Source organism: Halichondria panicea, chromosome 12 (assembly GCF_963675165.1).
Source record: "Halichondria panicea chromosome 12, odHalPani1.1, whole genome shotgun sequence".
NCBI lineage: Eukaryota > Metazoa > Porifera > Demospongiae > Suberitida > Halichondriidae > Halichondria > Halichondria panicea.
The window spans coordinates 5148418-5168002 of NC_087388.1; the positions used below are offsets into that span (position 1 = coordinate 5148418).

A 19585-nucleotide genomic window follows, 5' to 3' on the forward strand; every position below is an offset into this window, starting at 1 on the left:
TCATATACTCACATCCTTCAAAATCACCCCCATGCATTCTTTTCATACACCCACATCCTCCTACAAGAATTTATGCACATGTAATAATTGCACAAGAGGTGTATAAAAGTGTGTGTGCCTTCATTCTGTGCATGATACTGAATTGCAAGAAGCATTATACCAATAATGAATTGTCTACTGTGGACCTCAGTTACTGTCCTGAGCCTGGTTTGGGCTGTTGGAGGTGAGCTGACTATAATATACCTTTGGCTTTAAACTTTTTGATATGACATGTGTATAATTATAGATCTATATAGATCTAGTGGAATTTATTACTCTTCATCTTCCGCTTACAAGCTCTCATGAAGTAAAACAATTAAAACAATTATTACAATTGTGGTTCTCTAATAAAACTGAATGTATGCATGAGCAACCAATTTTCTCATCTTCTCAATATTCCATAACTTATATCGGAAAACATTTCCCTCAGCTCAACTGTACTGCATGCATGTGAGGGATGTTGGCCTACTGATACGTACTAAATTTAGCGAGAAGATTATTATAATTATTGGTTGCATGCACATGTATTCATCTTAATTTTGTGTCTGCAGGACAATCAACTGGAAACCTGAGGCTAGTAGGCAGCTTTAGTCGAACAGGAGGCTCCTCTGGCAGACTGGAGGTCTATTACGATGGTCGATGGGGGACAGTGTGTAACGACAGCTTCAGTATAAATGATGCAAGAGTGGCTTGTCGTCAACTAGGGTTCTCAAGCTACAGCCGATACGGAACAGTTGGAAGGCTAGGGTGAGTGTGTAAGCTTATCAGAAAGTTAACGATAATTATTATCCGTAATAATTATGACCTGCCATCAAATCATCCATCTTGAATTGCACAGTTTGTTAATCTTTTTGAGCTCCACAGCTAATTTCTTTGCATTTCTTCATATATTTATAGTTTCTCCCAAGCTTCACTATCTACTCCAACATGGCTGGACGAGCTTCGTTGTCGTGGATCTGAGTTCAGACTCATTAATTGTCCTGCTAACCCTATCGGAATTGAAGATTGCACCCATTCAGAAGACGTGGCTTTGGTCTGTAAGTACGAATAGTGTGTATATATATTATAATTATAGCATTGCTACATGCACTCCAGTTAGCTATAATAGCCATGTAATGAGTTGTGTTGTTTATATAGGCCCTTCAAATGGAGACCTGAGGCTGGTAGGCAACTCAAGCCTAACAGGAGGCTCCTCTGGTAGACTGGAGTTCTATTACAATGGACAATGGGGAACAGTGTGTAATGACAGCTTCGGCGCAAGTGATGCAAGGGTGGCTTGTCATCAGCTGGGGTACAGCTCGACCTCTATTCAATACGGAACAGTTGAAATGCTAGGGTAAGTCAGTACGTGTGTATAAGCTCATCTTTTTGTATGACTTGCCATGGCATTGGATCATACATTGTAGTATTACTAAGTAAAAAGTTGAATTTTGATGGAGCAAATTTCTACAGCTAGTGCAATATTTTGAATCATTTCTTCCTTTAGTTTCTCCCAAGCTTTATCAACCACTCGGACATGGCTGGACGAACTTCGTTGCTTAGGAACTGAGAGAAGACTCGTTGATTGTCCTGCAAACACTATCGGAGATGAAGATTGCACCCATTCAAAAGATGTGGCCTTGATCTGTACTATAAGTAAGAGTCAATAAGTTATATTGCACAATAATTAATGGTGCACTTGATGGTTGAAACTTTTTAGCTCGGAATTTCAATTGGTATATATTCGATGACACATAACTCTGACTTATATCAAACATTTGCGAACTTTGCGATGGTTGATCAATTCGCAAAAATAAAATCCGCAAAACCTAAAATTATTACTAGTAAATACACACGATCGATCCTTGCCAGAACGCAATAGTTAGATCGCAAAGGGTCAAATGTTCTGCTGATTTGGCTCATTCGCAAAGGTTTTTCACCTGCAAAATATTCTAGTAATACGGTAGTAGTTCACAGCTTGTAAGTTAACCACATTGCTCGTTTAGCCACAAGCAACACAAGTGTAGGTTGAGCTATGAGTGTTTGGGGGGGTTGCAACCCCTGTAACCCCCCCCTAGATCTGGGCCTGCGCACACACACTCAAGTATTTCTACATTTGGTGTAGTGCGCATGCGCAGTAATTATTAATTCACCATAGTACTACCGGGGCTACTTTCGATATTAACCCATCAATAACACTGAACTGAGTTGCAAGCATTACCAATGATGAGTTGTTTGCTGTGGAAGTCAGTCACTTTCCTGAGCCTAGTTTGGGCTGTTAGAGGTGAGCTTTCACTCAATATACTTCATATAGTATAAATATTCTGTAATTATGCTATATATCTATACTTTCTTAGCAGCTATAGTGATCATATACATATCCATTCTTCTGCCTACAAAACCAGTCACGATAAGCCATTTTTACGCCCTAAGAATTGATTAACTTAAATGACCTTAGACAGACAAACATGCATGCATATGAGAATACAGCTCCATCTTTTATGAAATTTAATAGTCACTATAATCAATAATATTGTGACTGTTCACAATTGCTACCATTTTGTATTACTCTTCTACTCAGTATGATTTATTGTGTGCATGCATGATCGATTCTGCTAGTTAGACTGGTATGAATTCGGTGAATAAGAATCAACTTTCCACTCTGTTTAATAAATAATAGTTATAGACACTGTTTTGGAGGTGTCTATGGGATTTAAAAGCCCAAAGGCACTGATTTAGTATCCCGAGCATAGCGAGGGTACTCATTTGTAATAGTGATTTAGGAAACTGTATCAACAAGGGAGCATTTTCAGCCTAAATAATAATGACACTATACAGGATGGCGTACAGCATTCTTTAAGATTAGACACTATTTGATAATATCTACATGGGAAGTACATGGGAAATACATGGGAAAAGTGCCGAAGAGCAGGTATACTATGGGACTTATAGTATACCTGCAAATTTACTTAGTATATACCTATAGTATTCCATTGTCAAGTAATTGTATTGTAGTCAAGCGGTTTGCACATGCGCACTAGTATCTAAATGAGTTAGATACTGTTTTGGAGGTGTCTATGGGATTTAGAAGCCCAAAGGCACTGATTTAGTATCCCAAGCGTAGCGAGGGTACTAAAGTGGCTGAGGGCTTTTCTAATTTTCGTGTCTGCATATATACAGGAATTGGAGAATTGAGGCTGGTATACAACTCAGGCCTAACAGGAGGCTCCTCTGGCAGACTAGAGGTCTATTACAGTGGACAATGGGGGACCGTGTGTGATGACAGCTTCGACTCAAGTGATGCGGTGGTGGCTTGTCGTCAACTAGGGTTCTCAACCTACACTCATTACGGAACAGTTCTAACAATACTAGGGTGAGTGTGTATACTCATCTGAAAATTATCTTGTTAATTACCTTTCATGACTCACCATCGAATCATTCATCTTGAAGAAATGTATTACAGAGTATACAGTTTCATGGAACTCTATAGCTAATTTCTTATGTGCAATAATTGTCATTAATCATTTCCTTTATCAATCATAATTATCCTAAACACTGTTCTGGTCTGCCGATGGTATCATTCAATGGCATGCATGTAATTTATGTATAATTAGTGTTGATCACATGATCTCCAGCCAATCAGCTTATCTGAAAGTAGTCAGGTGACCATGGATTAAATAACTTAATCCACACTTAAGTGTGCTTTAAGTTGGTTTGTTAATGCACACTTTTATCAAACAATCATAATACAAGCAGATTGAATCTGAATGTCATCATAATTATAATAATAATAGAATACGTACACAAGCAAAGCTGAAAAGTATTAGAAAGTTGAATGTTATTGTTTCGACTTGTTTCATGTGTATCGAATTGCTGAGTTGACCATAGCATCACTTTTTCGTCTGGAGAAATAGGCTCAGCTTGCTTCAAAGATGTACATACCTGTACCTAAGCCAGATCCATACATCAAAGGTGCTTCGAATATCATAGCGTTCTAAAAGAGCAAACCAGATACTCATTGCCATATAGTTTGCGCACAAAGTTTCCCATCCAGTAAGCCAGATCAACTGGAGGCATATCCAGTAGTGGGATCGGGACTGTTGGTCAGCAGGAGAAATAAGTCGAGAACATGCCCAGTCAGTCCAGATAGCTTTAGATCGTATCTCTTTCTCCTTTGCATCAGTTACTGGATCTACAAACCTACTAAAACTTGCTATTACGTCTAGCTAGCTAGCTAGTCACCAGCAACTGATTTAAAATGTAGCTAGATCTAGCTGCCACGCGAGGCTAGAGCTCACGTGACAGCACTAAATCCTTTAGAACACACCTAGCCAAGTCACGTGTTTTAATCTGGTGCACTCGGATGGCCTCTCGGTTACGTAATGCTCTCGGCTGCGCCTCGAGCACCACGTTAACCTCGAGGCCATCCTCGGCACGCAGATTAAAACACTTAATCTTGGCTAGGTGTGTTCTAAATAATACTTATATAGCTGGTGCATTTGTGTTAGCATGATCATTACTCTTATAGTTTCGTCCAATATTCATCATCCACTCCGACATGGCTGGACAATCTTCGTTGCTTAGGAAATGAGAACAGACTCATTGATTGTCCTGCTAACTCTATCGGAGATGAAAATTGCAACCATTTGGATGATATTGCCTTGATCTGTACTGAAAATAGTAAGTATAGATATAATGAGTATACAAATATTGTGTACATATAGTATTACGTCTGCTGGTATAATGTATATATATATCACGTGTAGTTGCATGTAGATGAGAAGGATATAATTATTTTGCTTCGTATGTTCATCGTGTCATTCAAGCATTTATAACTATAGAAGCATGATGTCTTGCATTTCTAGCCAATACGTTAATGGGAGTAGGCGACTGCACTCCAGTTTTGTTTCATAATCAAGTGAGTAGATACTTAGCATATAATTATTCAGTCATGCAATGAATTGTGCTGGTTAGGTCCTCCAACTGATAGTAATAGCTAGAAAATTAGTATCAGATTCTGCTGTATACGTAGCATATAATAATTACTGTCCTCTCTCATTTGTTATTTTAGTGCGACTGCATGTCGGTTGTTTTATCACAAAAATCTAGAATAGACATCGCTAATATTCCTCTCTCTTGAACGATCCCTCCGTGCCAAGAACCAACACAGATTTATATTTTGTGGAGGGGGAGACTCGATCCACCTGGAACACACACAGGCGGGCACACATGCACACACACACGCACACACACACACACACACTCAGTTCCTTGTGAGCCTCAGTAAGTCTATTTCTACATTTGGTGTAGTGCGCATGCGTAGTAATAGTTACTTCACTATAGTACATGCTACTTTCACTATACGATATTAACTATTAACTGAACTGAGTTGCAAGCATTACCAATGATGAGTTGTTTACTGTGGAAGTCAGTCACTTTCCTGAGCCTAGTTTGGGCTGTTAGAGGTGAGCTTTCACTCATTATACTTCAAGTATATAGTATAAATGTAATCTGTAATTATGGTATATATCTATACTTTCTTAGCAGCTATAGTGATCATATACATATCCATTCTTCTGCCTACAAAACCAGTCACTATAAGCCATTTTTGCGCCCTAAGAATTGATTAACTTAAACGACGTTAGACAGACAAACATGCATGCATATGAGAGTACAGCTCCATCTTTTTAAAGGTTTAATGCTGTCACTATAATCAATAATATTGTGACTGTCAAACTATAGTTCACAATTGCTACCATTTTGTATTACTCTTCTACTCAGTATGATTTATTGTGTGCATGCATGATCGATTCTGCTAGTTAGACTGGTATGAATTCAGTGAACAAGAATCCAACTTTCCACTCTGTTTAATAAATAATAGTTATAGACACTGTTTTGGAGGTGTCTATGGGATTTAAAAGCCCAAAGGCACTGATTTAGTATCCCGAGCGTAGCGAGGGTACTAATTTTGTTAATAGTGATTTAGGAAATTGTATCAACAAGGGAGCATTTTCAGCCTAAATAATAATGACACTATACAGGATGGCGTACAGCATTCTTTAAGATTAGACACTATTTGATAATATCTACATGGGAAGTACATGGGAAATACATGGGAAAAGTGCCGAAGAGCAGGTATACTATGGGACTTAGTATACCTGCAAATTTATCTAGTACTAGGGTGACACAAGGTGTCATGGGGCGAGCGTGTTAGCAGTACAGGTGGTTCACATCTATGTGTTGTGAATACCTATGCCTGTCTTGTTCCAAGCGTGCCTGTCTGGCCTCAGGAGTCTCTGTAGAAAAAAAACACTGGCTTATCATCATGAACGCCACTTGTCAGTGGCACTTACCCGAGGCTCTGCTGGTTTGAGTTGAAGCAGCCATTTGCTGTAGGCGTGCCTGTCTGGCCTCAGGAGTATCTGTAATGAAAATTACACTGGCTTATATCACCTGTACGCCGCCTGTACTTACCTGAAGCTCTGCTGGTTTGGGTGGAAGCAGCCATTTGCTGTAGGCGTGCCTGCCTGGCCTCAGGAGTCTCTGTGTCCCGTCTCAGTTGCTGGAATGCTCTATTGGCATCGAATCTTGAGTGCCCTGTGCTTTTCTCTGCGATTGGCTAGCCTGACTTCTTTCTCTTCAGCTGTTTCTTGGGCTCTTGCTTGTCTCTCTCGATCCCTCCTTATTCGAAGTCTTTCTTGTTTGCTTTCGTTGTCAGGATTCATTTTATGCAACTTTTTCTAGTTCTTATGCCTCCAGTTGTGCAAAATACACGAGGAATACACGAAATTGGTAAGGACCGCGTGTGTAAAAACCGGCTATCAGGCCGACGAACGTACCATTACATACATACATACATACATACATACATACAGAGAAATTGTCTACCGAGGTCACTACGATAAGGCTCGCTACGCTCGCCCCAATTATACCTATAGTATTTAGAAGCCCAAAGGCACTGATTTATTATCCCAAGCATAGCGAGGGTACTAAAGTGGCTGAGGGCTTTTCTAATTTTCGTGTCTGCATAATTATATATAGGACAATCAAGTGGAGACCTGAGGCTGGTAGACAACTCAGGCCTAATAGGAGGCTCCTCTGGCAGACTGGAGGTCTATTACAGTGGACAATGGGGGACCGTGTGTGATGACAGCTTCGACTCAAGTGATGCAGTGGTGGCTTGTCGTCAACTAGGGTTCTCAACCTACACTCAATACGGAACAGTACTCAGGTGGGTTAAGACATAAATATTCAAGATTAGTGCCATAAAAATAGTATAATTAATCAACGCATGATTTTGCTCTTGAATTATATCTTATACGTAAAAGGATCAGTATGATAACATCATTGCCGTGGTTACTGGCATGTTGTGTGCGTTACCTGTGACCATTTATTAAATCACTCTTTTGAGAATGCAGCCTCCAATACACAATTTTATGACCCCATCTTAGTATCAAAAGAAAGCTCTTACTATAGTACAGTAGGAACTATGCTGGTATTTAGGGCTGCTTTCATGTACTTTGTACAGTATGCATATGACTGATTAATTTTCTCCATTTTCAGCATTTTTATCAATTAAGTTACTGTAATCTGAGCTAGAATGACCTCATACCAAATACTGATATTTTTTCTATTAGATATCACCAATAGCTTTCTTTTGGTAGTAATATTGCTTTGTATGAAGTAGTATTGGAGGCTGCATTTCTAAAATGAAAGTTAAGGTCAGTAATTTTTGGTCACAGCTAACGCACACAACAAAATAGTAACCATGGTAATAGTGTTATCAAATTAATGGTATTTATGTCCACAATACATTTTGGGTGAAAAAAGGTACTATTGTCAAGATATTCATACAATAAATCTGAGTTGTATACAGTACACTTCATCTCCAATTTAATGCTGTTTTGCAAAAAATCTGCCTTAGCCTACCTGAGTAGGGTGAGTGTGTATACTCATCTGAAAATTATCTTGTGAATTACCTTTCATGACTCACCATCGAATCATTCATCTTGAAGAAATGTATTACAGAGTATACAGTTTCATGGAACTCTATAGCTAATTTCTTATGTGCAATAATTGTCATTAATCATTTCCTTTATCAATCATAATTATCCTAAACACTGTTCTGGTCTGCCGATGGTATCATTCAATGGCATGCATGTAATTTATGTATAATTATATAGCTGGTGCATTTGTGTTAGCATGATCAATACTCCTATAGTTCATTCAAAGTTTTATCATCCACTACGACATGGCTGGACAATCTTCGTTGCTTAGGAAATGAGAGCAGACTCATTGATTGTCCTGCTAACTCTATCGGAGTTGACGATTGCAACCATTTTGAAGATATTGCCTTGATCTGTACTGAAAATAGTACTACAAGTAAGAATAGATGTAATGAGTATACAAATATTGTGTACATATAGTATTATGTCCACTGGTATAATGTATATATATCACGTGTAGTTGCATGTAGATGAGAAGGATATAATTATCTTGCTTCGTATGTTCATCATGTCATTCAAGCATTTAACTATAGAAGCATGATGTCTTACATTTCTAGCCAATACGTTAATGGGAGTAGGCGACTGCATGCATTCCAGTTTTGTTTAATATTAATCAAGTGAGTAGATACTTAGCATATAATTATTCAGTCATTGTGTTGGTTAGGTCCTCCAACTGATAGTAATAGCTAGAAAATTAGTATCAGATTCTGCTGTATACGTAGCTACCATAGTACATGCTACTTTCACTATGCGATATTAACTATTAACTGAACTGAGTTGCAAGCATTACCATGCAATGATGAGTTGTTTGCTGTGGAAGTCAGTCACTTTCCTGAGCCTGGTTTGGGCTGTTAGAGGTGAGCTTTCACTCATTATACTTCAAGTATATAGTATAAATGTAATCTGTAATTATGGTATATACACTGTTAAAAATGATGTGTTCTGGAACACACTTTTGGGATGTTGGTACGACACTTTAAATTTGACACCCCTAAAGGTGTTTTGTAACACATAGACTGTTGTGTGTCGCTGAACACATTGGCAAGTGTGTTATCTAGCACATGCATAAGTGCCTTTAAGCACACTAATAATGGTAAAGTGTTGTCTAGCACATGCATACAGTGCCTTCAAGCACACTAATAATGGTTGTCTAGCACATGCATACAGTGCATGTGCACCTCGTAACTTGGTTATTTTCAGGACGGTATAGTGTAGTTGCTCTATGTTAGTTAGCTTGGTGCTGTTGCAATTTCAACGAAATGTACAAGTCATTTAACACAAATTAAAAACACATCTATACAACGAATGACTATTTAAATGTTATACGGATTATTACAACACATTACTGTTAATGACAGCACATCACATGTTCCCTTTTTGACGAAAGAGCGCACAGCAGCAGTAGCACATTTTGATTGAAGTCATCTTGTCATCTTGTCTTGTCCTAAATAATAAATATAATTATGTCTGGTAAGCATATCTATTACTCCACGTACCTGGATACTTTTCTGCACATTTATAGCAGTTAGTATGTCCCAGAGAATAGTCACTTCTGTACCCAAACCAGTGCTCAAGTCAAAAATGAGGTCAAGTTCTGGGCTGAGTTGTGAGAAAGGCTATATATAATTTATATGATCATATCACACATAGTATTGCACCAGCTTACCACATGAATGGCCTTTGGAAGCTCCATGAAGTGCTGCAGTAGTGTATGTTCTTCAGGAAAGCTAAATACTCAGTGCAGTTAGTATAGAGCTAAATTGAGCTCTTCTCCAGTTCTTGAGTCTTTGTTGATTTTAATTAAAGCACACTACATGTGCTTCTAGCCTCAATGCGCATGCGCACACAGAAGGTCTGGACTTAGCCACTTAGCTCTATATAGCATGCATGTAGAGATTCTACATGCATTGCAGGCTTCTATATACTATAGCCATACTTACCTTCTTAATATCTTATATATCGTGTGCTACTTTACACCACTGTATGGATGTCAGTGTGTTCAGTAACACACCATTCTGTTGTGTCACCCAAGTGTGTTCTATTACACTCCAAGTGTGTTGTTGAGCACGACAAACACACGAGTGTGTTCATTAACACACCACTGACATTTACCTACTAAAATTAGTGTGCTACGTAACACCCCATTTTTAACAGTGTATCTATACTTTCTTAGCAGCTATAGCGATTATATACATATCCATTCTTCTGCCTACAAAACCAGCCACTATAAACCATTTTTGCGCCCTAAGAATTGATTAACTCAAACGACCTTGGATAGACAACCATGCATGCATATGAGAATACAGCTCCATCTTTTTAAAGGTTTAATACTGTCACTATACTGAATCAATAATATTGTGACTGTCAAACTATAGTTCACAATTGCTACCATTTTGTATTACTCTTCTCCTCAGTATGATTGATCGTGTGCATGCATGATCGATTCTGCTAATAAAGTTGGTTAGACTGGTATGAATTCGGTGAACAAGAATTAACTTTCTATAATAAATAATAGTTATACTGAGACACTGTTTTGAAGGTGTCTATATGGGATTTAAAAGCCCAAAGCACTGATTTAGTATCCCGAGTGACTGTGTAGCGAGGGTACTAATTTTATTAATATAGTGATTTAGGAAATTGTATTGACAAGGGAGCATTTTCAGCCTAAACAATAATGACATTACCAAGTACAAGATGGCGTACAGCATTCTTTAAGATTAGACACTATTTGATAAGATCTACATGGGAAGTACATGGGAAGTACATGGGAAAAGTACCTCAGAGCAGATAATTATACTATAATAATGGGACTTAGTATGTATACCTAGTATTCCGTTGTCAAGTATAATTGTATTGTAGTCAAGCGGTTTTGCACATGCGCACTAGTATCTAAATGAGTTAGATACTGTTTTGGAGGTGTCTATGAGATTTAGAAGCCCAAAGGCACTGATTTAGTATCCCAAGCGTAGCGAGGGTACTAAAGTGGCTGAGGGCTTTTCTAATTTTTGTGTCTGCATATATACAGGACAATCAAGTGGAGACCTGAGGCTGGTAGGCAGCTCAGGCCTAACAGGAGGCTCCTCTGGCAGACTGGAGGTCTATTACAGTGGACAATGGGGGACCGTGTGTGATGACAGCTTCGACTCAATTGATGCAGTGGTGGCTTGTCGTCAACTAGGGTTCTCAACCTACACTCAATACGGAGAAGTTAGAATAACAACACTACGGTGAGTGTGTATACTCATCTGAAAATTATCTTGTTAATTACCTTTCATGACTCACCATCGAATCATTCATCTTGAAGAAATGTATTACAGAGTATACAGTTTCATGGAACTCTAGCTAATTTCTTATATGCAATAATTGTCATTAGTCATTTCCTTTATCAATCATAGTTATCCTAAACACTGTTCTGGTCTGCCAATGGTATCATTCAATGGCATGCATGTAATTTATAATTATATAGCTGGTGCATTTGTTTTAGCATGATCATTACTCTTATAGTTTCTTTCAAGTTTCATCACCCACTCCGATATGGCTGGACAATCTTCGTTGCTTAGGAAATGAGAGCAGACTCATTGATTGTCCTGCTAACTCTATCGGAGTTGACGATTGCGACCATTTTGAAGATATTGCCTTGATCTGTACTGAAAATAGTACTACAAGTAAGAATAGATATGATGAGTACAAGTATTGTGTACATATATATAGTATTACGTCCGCTGGTATAATGTATATATATCACGTGTATATAGTTGCATGTAGATGAGAAGGATATAATTATCTTGCTTCGTATGTTCATCGTGTCATTCGGATCTTGCAAGCATTTAACTATAGAAGCATGATGTCTTGCATTTCTAGCCAATACGTTAATGGGAGTAGGCGAGTGCATTCCAGTTTTGTTTTATAGTGAGTAGATAATTATACTTAGCATATAATTATTCAGCCATGAAATGAATTGTGTTGGTTAGGTCCTTCAAGTGGAGACCTGAGGCTAGTAGGCAACTCAGGCCAAACAGGAGGCTCCTCTGGTAGACTGGAGTTCTATTACAGTGGACAATGGGGGACAGTGTGTGATAACAGCTTCGACTCAAGTGATGCAGTGGTGGCTTGTCGTCAACTAGGGTTCTCAACCTACACTCATTACGGAACAGTTGGAACAATACTAGGGTGAGTGTGTATACTCATCTGAAAATTATCTTGTTAATTACCTTTCATGACTCACCATCGAATCATTCATCTTGAAGAAATGTATTACAGAGTATACAGTTTCATGGAACTCTATAGCTAATTTCTTATGTGCAATAATTGTCATTTCATTTATCATCCTAAACACTGTTCTGGTCTGTCGATGGTATCATTCAATGGCATGCATGTAATTTTTGTATAATTATATAGCTGGTGCATTTGTGTTAGCATGATCATTACTCCTATATATAGTTTCTCTGAAGCTTCATCATTCACTCCGATATGGCTGGACAATCTTCGTTGCTTAGGAAAGGAGAGCAGACTCATTGATTGTACTGCTAACTCTATCGGAGTTGAAGATTGCGACCATTTTGAAGATATTGCCTTGATCTGTACTGAAAATAGTACTACAAGTAAGAATAGATATAATGAGTACAAGTATTGTGTACATATAGTATTACGTCCGCTGGTATAATGTATATATATCACGTGTATATATAGTTGCATGTAGATGAGAAGGATATAATTATCTTGCTTCGTATGTTCATCGTGTCATTCGGATCTTGCAAGCATTTAATTATAGAAGCATGATGTCTTGCATTTCTAGCCAATACGTTAATGGGAATAGGCGAGTGCATTCCAGTTTTGTTTTATAGTGAGTAGATATACTTAGCATATAATTATTCAGCCATGAAATGAATTGTGTTGGTTAGGTCCTTCAAGTGGAGACCTGAGGCTAGTAGGCAACTCAGGCCAAACAGGAGGCTCCTCTGGTAGACTGGAGTTCTATTACAGTGGACAATGGGGGACCGTGTGTGATGACAGCTTCGACTCAAGTGATGCGGTGGTGGCTTGTCGTCAACTAGGGTTCTCAACCTACACTCAATACGGAACAGTTGGAACAACACTAAGGTGAGTGTGTATACTCATCTGAAAATTGTCTTGTTAATTACCTTTCATGACTCACCATCGAATCATTCATCTTGAAGAAATGTATTACAGAGTATACAGTTTCATGGAACTCTATAGCTATTTCTTATGTGCAATAATTAATCATTTCCTTTATCATCCTAAACACTGTTCTGGTCTGCCGATGGTATCATTCAATGGCATGCATGTAATTTATGTATAATTATATAGCTGATGCATTTGTGTTAGCATGATCATTACTCCTATATATAGTTTCTCTGAAGCTTCATCATTCACTCCGACATGGCTGGACAATCTTCGTTGCTTAGGAAATGAGAGCAGACTCATTGATTGTCCTGCTAACTCTATCGGAGTTGAAGATTGCTACCATTTTGAAGATATTGCCTTGATCTGTACTGAAAATAGTACTACAAGTAAGAATAGATATAATGAGTACAAATATTGTGTACATAATTATAGTATTACGTGCGCTGGTATCAGGGCCATAGCCAGGACTTTGAGGAAGGGGGTGCTACCATGACGAAAGAGGGCGCAAAGCGCCCGATTTTGAGCTGCGCAGCGCTGAAATAATTATGGTTGACCGGAAACCACACCTCTTATTAATGACCTAATAATTGTGACAGGCTCTAGGAAAACCAGACTATTGGAGCAGACTAAAATTTTGGTAATTAATGTACCAAGTGATAGAGCAGAGCATTGCCTACACAATGATATGCTTAGTGTTCACATACATAGTTTCATACCCTAGTTATGTGCGTTGGAAACTCGAAGCCGTAAAATGTAGTATCGAGAAAAACGGCTCTCAAAGATTGCTTAATTAGGAAAAATAAGGTAATAGCGAAAGTTTGGACAGCCTGTCACTTATTAATAGTTGGGCGTGGCCCAATCTTCTATTTCCATAGAGAAAAGCCTATTTTGCTACAAAAGAGAACGATCTAAGCTAGAATAGCTATACAGTTTAAAGACCAATTTGTTTTGCTTGCCTACTATATAGCTAGCTAACTGCCTGGAAGAGAAGGGGGTGCTCAGCTTGACAATCAGGTACACTTTGTGTACAATCTCAGATAGATGAAAGGGGGTGCATGCTTGAGCACCATGACCCCAGGCTACTCCCCTGGGTACGGGTATAATACTTTGTTATCCAAACCATCACGTGTAGTTGCATGTAGATGAGAAGAATATATCTTGCTTCGTATGTCCATTGTTTCATTCGGATCTTGCAAGCATTAACTACCGTATAGCGGGTATATTTCGAGTGTATAAATGTTCGCGGTTTTTGCGGATTGAGCCTGTACCGCGAAAATTTATACCCACGAAAATTTATGAATAGTAGGCGTGTTCAGTATTATGGATTTGAGGCTAACGATGTGAAGGTAAGCTGCATGTTGATGTGCGCATGCGCCAAAAAGCTGGAACTCAGACCACGAAAATAAAATCCGCGAAATCCTTTGTAATGGTCCATCCGCGAAAATTTATACCCTCGAAATATACCCGCTATACGGTATATAGAAGCATGATTTCTTGCATTTCTGCCAATACGTTAATGGGAGTAGGCAAATGCACTCCAGTTTTGTTTTATAATCAAGTGAGTATAGATACTTAGCAAATAATTATTCAGTCATGCAATGAATTGTGTTGTTTAGGTCCTTCAGGTCCTTTAAGTGGAGATCTGAGGCTGGTAGACAGCTCAAGCCTAACAGGAGGCTCCTCTAGATCTGGTAGACTGGAGCTCTATTACAATGGACAATGGGGAACAGTGTGTGGCGACAGCTTCAACTCAAGTGATGCAGGAGTGGCTTGTCATCAACTAGGGTTCTCAACCTACAGTCAATACGGAAGAGTTGGAGAGTTAGGGTGAGTGTGTATACTCATCTGAAAATTATCTTGTTAATTACCTTTCATGACTCAACCATCGAAATTATTCATCTTGAAGAACTGTATTACAGAGTATACAGTTTCATGGAACTCTATAGCTAATTTCTTATGTGCAATAATTGTCATTAATCATTTCCTTTATCAATCATAGTTATCCTAAACACTGTTCTGGTCTGCCAATGGTATCATTCAATGGCATGCATGTAATTTTTATATAATTATATAGCTGGTGCATTTGTGTTAGCATAATCATTTCCCCCTATAGTTTCTCCCAAGCTTCATCATCCACTCCGACATGGCTGGACGATCTTCGTTGTTCAGGAAATGAGAGCAGACTCATTGATTGTCATGCTAACTCTATTGGAGATGAAAATTGCTTCCATATTCAAGATGTGGCCTTGATCTGCGCTGGAATTAGTACTATAAGTAAGAATAGATATAATGAGTTACAAATAATTATTGTGAACGTATTACGTGCGCTGGTATCAGGAGTGTAGCCAGGACTTGGAGGAAGGAGGTGCTACCACGACCGGAAGCCACACCTCTTATTAATGACATAATAATTAATAGTTGGGCGTGGCCCAATCTTCTACGTACATGTATTTGCATACAGAAGCCTATTTTGCTACGAAAGAGAACTAGTCTATATAGATCTAAATAATAGTTATAGACACTGTTTAGGAAGTTTCTACATGATTTAGAAGCCCAAAGGGCTGGTTGTATTATCCCGAACGCAGTGAGGGTTCTACTAGCCCTGAGGACTTCTAAATCATGTGGCTAAACAGTGTCTAAGCATTTTAGATCATAGCAACCATGAGTATTTAGCCAATTAGATTTAAATGTTCATCTTGCTTCGTATGTCCATTGTTTCATTCAGATCTTGCAAGCATTAATAGAAGCATGATGTCTTGCATTTCTAGCCAATACGATAATGGGAGTAGGCGACTGCATGCATTCCAGTTTTGTTTTATAATCAAGTGAGTAGATACTTAGCATATAATTATTCAGCTATGCAATGAATTGTGTTGTTTAGGTCCTTCACGTGGAGACCTGAGGCTGGTAGGCAACTCAAGCCAAACAGGAGGCTCCTCTGGCAGACTGGAAGTCTATTACAGTGGACAATGGGGGACAGTGTGCCAGGACAATTTCAGTCTAAATGGTGCAAGAGTAGCTTGTCGTCAACTAAGGTTCTCAACCTACACTCAATATGGAACAGTTGGAACACTAGGGTGAGTGTGTAAGCTCATCTAATAATTATTTTACCTTTCATGACTCACTGTCGACATTCATCTTGAAGAAATGTATTACAGAGTATACAGTTTCATGGAACTCTATAGCTAATTTCTTATGTGCAATAATTGTCATTAGTCATTTCCTTTATCAATCATAATTATCCTAAACACTGTTCTGGTCTGCATGGTATGTCATTGCATGCATGTAATTTATAGCTGGTGCATTTGTGTTAGCATGATCATTACTCCTATAGTTTCTCCCAAGCTTCATCAACTACTCCGACATGGCTGGACAATCTTCGTTGCTTAGGAACTGAGAGCATACTCATTGATTGTCCTGCTAACTCTATTGGAGTTGAAGATTGCTCTCATTTTGAAGATGTGGCCTTGATCTGCACTGGACTGAGTAATTAGCCATACAACATATTCGATTATTATAGCCATGTAATAAATTTTGTTGTTTAGGTCCTTCAAGTGGAGACCTGAGGCTGGTAGGCAGCTCAGGCCTAACAGGAGGTTCCTCCGGCAGACTGGAGGTCGATTACAGTGGACAATGGGGAACAGTGTGTGACGACAGCTTCAGTCCAAATGATGCAAAAGTGGCTTGTCGTCAACTAGGGTTCTCAAACTACACTCGATACGGAACAGTTGGAGCGCTAGGATGAATGTGTAAGCTCACCAGATAATAATCTTATTGGCCTTTCATTACTCGCCATCGAATCATCCATCTTGAAGGAAATGTCAATAGCTAATTTATATAATAAATACAGCTTTTGCAATAATTTTTATTTCCCCCTATATATAGTTTCTCCCAACCTTTATCAACCACTCGGACATGGCTGGACGAGCTTCGCTGCTCAGGAACTGAGAGCAGACTCATTACTTGCCCTGCTAACACTATCGGAGTTGAAGATTGCTCCCATTCACAAGATATTGCCTTGATCTGTACTGAAATTAGTACTACAAGTAAGAATAGATGAGTACAAATATTGTGTACATATATATATATAGTATTACGTGCGCTGGTATAATGTATAATTATATCACGTGTATATAGTTGCATGTAGATGAGAACTTCTTCGTATAATCATCGTGTCATGCAAGCATTAACTATAGAAGCATGATGTTGCATTTCATCTAGCCAATACGTTAATGGAAGTAGGCGAGTGCATTCCATGCAGTTTTGTTTTATAATCAAGTGGGTAGTTATTTATTAATTATAGCCATGCAATGACTTGCGTTTTATAGGTCCCTCAGGTCCTTCAAGTGGAGACCTGAGGATGGTAGGTTTCTCAAGCCTAACAGGAGGCTCCTCTGGCAGACTGGAAGTCTATTACAGTGGACAATGGGGGACAGTGTGTCAGGAAAATTTCAGTCCAAATGATGCAAGAGTGGCTTGTCGTCAACTAGGGTACTCAACCTCCTCCACTCCACGATACGGAACAGTTGGAAAGCTAGGGTGAGTATTATAGGCTCATCATTGAGTTAAACTACTTTTATACTGACTTACCATCAGATCATCGCATGATGTGCTACTTTTATATTAGTACATGCAGTTTATATACTTTCACACTAAATTGCTATTATAATTATATCCTATAGTTTCTCCCAAGCATCATCAACCACTCGGATATGGCTGGACGAGCTTCGTTGCTCAGGAACTGAGAGCAGACTCATTAATTGTCCTGCTAACACTATCGGAGTTGAAGATTGCTCCCATTCACAAGATGTGGCCTTGATCTGTACTGAAATTAGTACTACTACAAGTATGATAAGAAAAGATTAGAATATTGCTAGTATTACGTGTGCTGGTACTTCTATATAAGTTTATTATCCAAGCCATCATGCACATGTATAGTTGTAGTTGATAAGGATATATCTTGCTTCGTATGTTCATTGTATCATTCGGATCATTCAAGCATTTAACTATATATAGAAGCATGGTGTCTTGCATTTCTAGCAATACGTTAATGGGAGTAGGCGACTGCATGCATTCCAGTTTTGTTTTATAATCAAGTGAGTAGATATACTCATTATATTCATTAATTATAGCCATGCAATGACTTGCGTTTTATAGGTCCCTCAGGTCCTTATTGCAGAGCATATGCATGTATTATTATATTAAATTCATGAGTATAATATTATGTATGTTCGCAGTACATGCTTAGTCAGCGAAAACTGTATGCCCTCGAATATACCCGCTAGCTATTATATACAGCTTTATATATTTAAAATATGCTATCGATCCTCATGCACCAAATTATTTTTATGCAGCATTTACTTCTTACACATCATATTCGGTGTCCAGCGTCTCTATCGGTATTGGAGTTACTATTCCTATCGTCATTATCATAGTTGTGATTTTTGTCTTGGTCTGTGTTTTAACGAGTAGAAGGCATCGTCTGGCTCGCAACATGTACATGATTCCCCTAGTCAATAACGCTGTGTCAACATCTGTAGTCGTCACTGGGTCAAATACACAAACGGCTACAGCCTATCCTATGCAGCAATCCATGGACCAAAAACCCCAATATTCGAATCAGGCACCCCCTCAAAATATGCATGCACCTCAACCAGTGGCTCCCTACCCGACTGCACAATATGCTGCCCCCCAGTATCACACGTCCTACCCTCAGCAACCCCCAGCCGCATACACTCAGCAACCTCCAGCCCCTTATCCTCGTGGAGAACAACCCCCTGCTCAGTGCCCCACTGAACAACCTCCCCCTGCACTGTATATTTGTCTGACGGAGAAGCCCCTCCAGCATATTTGAACTATATTGAAGTTCAGACAAATTGACGTATTAAACTAAAAGTAGTGAAATGTACGACTGATAGTAAGTAATAGCTAGTATCAGATTTTGCTGAATACGTAGCATAATAATTACTGTTCTCCCTCTTTTGTAGTGCGACTGTCGGTTGTTTATCACAAAAATCTGATAGTAACATTATGCTGTGAATAATTTGGTATTCAAAGAATAGACATCGATAATACGATTTTGTATTTGGTGGAGGGGGGAGGGGCTCCACCTGGAACAGTCACAGGCTGCGGCACACACACACTGATACACTTGTACAAGTTAATTTGTACATTCGGTTATATAGTGCGCATGCGCAATAATAATTGGTGCCAACACTTTCACTATAACGGCTTAACTTGTGTGACTACTTTCACTATATGGTATTAACACTTCACTGAATTGCAAGAAACATTACCAACGATGAGTTGTTTACTGTGGAAGTCAGTCACTTTCCTGAGCCTGGTTTGGGCTGTTGGAGGTGAGCTTTCTTTAAGTAGTATAAAATTTGCTATAATTTTATGAATGGTATAATTAT

The 19585-nt window shown here is 38.8% G+C and overlaps 1 protein-coding gene and 2 long non-coding RNA genes across 3 annotated transcripts; 1 reads left to right on the top strand and 2 right to left on the bottom strand.

The window, feature by feature from the left end:
• The first annotated feature begins 94 nt into the window (after positions 1-94).
• On the top strand, positions 95-19104 carry LOC135345219 (deleted in malignant brain tumors 1 protein-like). The gene is made up of 24 exons (XM_064542601.1): positions 95-223; positions 591-786; positions 937-1076; positions 1177-1375; positions 1526-1674; positions 3199-3391; positions 4547-4698; positions 7060-7249; positions 8240-8400; positions 11050-11251; positions 11529-11689; positions 11996-12194; positions 12465-12625; positions 12926-13124; positions 13395-13555; positions 14786-14996; positions 15283-15443; positions 16051-16246; positions 16504-16655; positions 16715-16918; positions 17055-17215; positions 17498-17708; positions 17852-18015; positions 18524-19104. The coding sequence occupies exons 1-20, from the start codon at positions 166-168 to the stop codon at positions 16912-16914; spliced, it is 3441 nt and encodes a 1146-aa protein (XP_064398671.1). The 5' UTR covers positions 95-165; the 3' UTR covers positions 16915-16918; positions 17055-17215; positions 17498-17708; positions 17852-18015; positions 18524-19104.
• On the bottom strand, positions 6184-6754 carry LOC135345322 (uncharacterized). Its single transcript, XR_010397691.1, has 3 exons — positions 6493-6754; positions 6372-6440; positions 6184-6314 (listed from the first exon to the last, which is right to left on the bottom strand). It is a non-coding gene; the product is annotated as an uncharacterized LOC135345322 (long non-coding RNA).
• On the bottom strand, positions 9268-9852 carry LOC135345313 (uncharacterized). Its single transcript, XR_010397680.1, has 3 exons — positions 9691-9852; positions 9521-9623; positions 9268-9468 (listed from the first exon to the last, which is right to left on the bottom strand). It is a non-coding gene; the product is annotated as an uncharacterized LOC135345313 (long non-coding RNA).
• Positions 19105-19585: the final 481 nt, after the last annotated feature.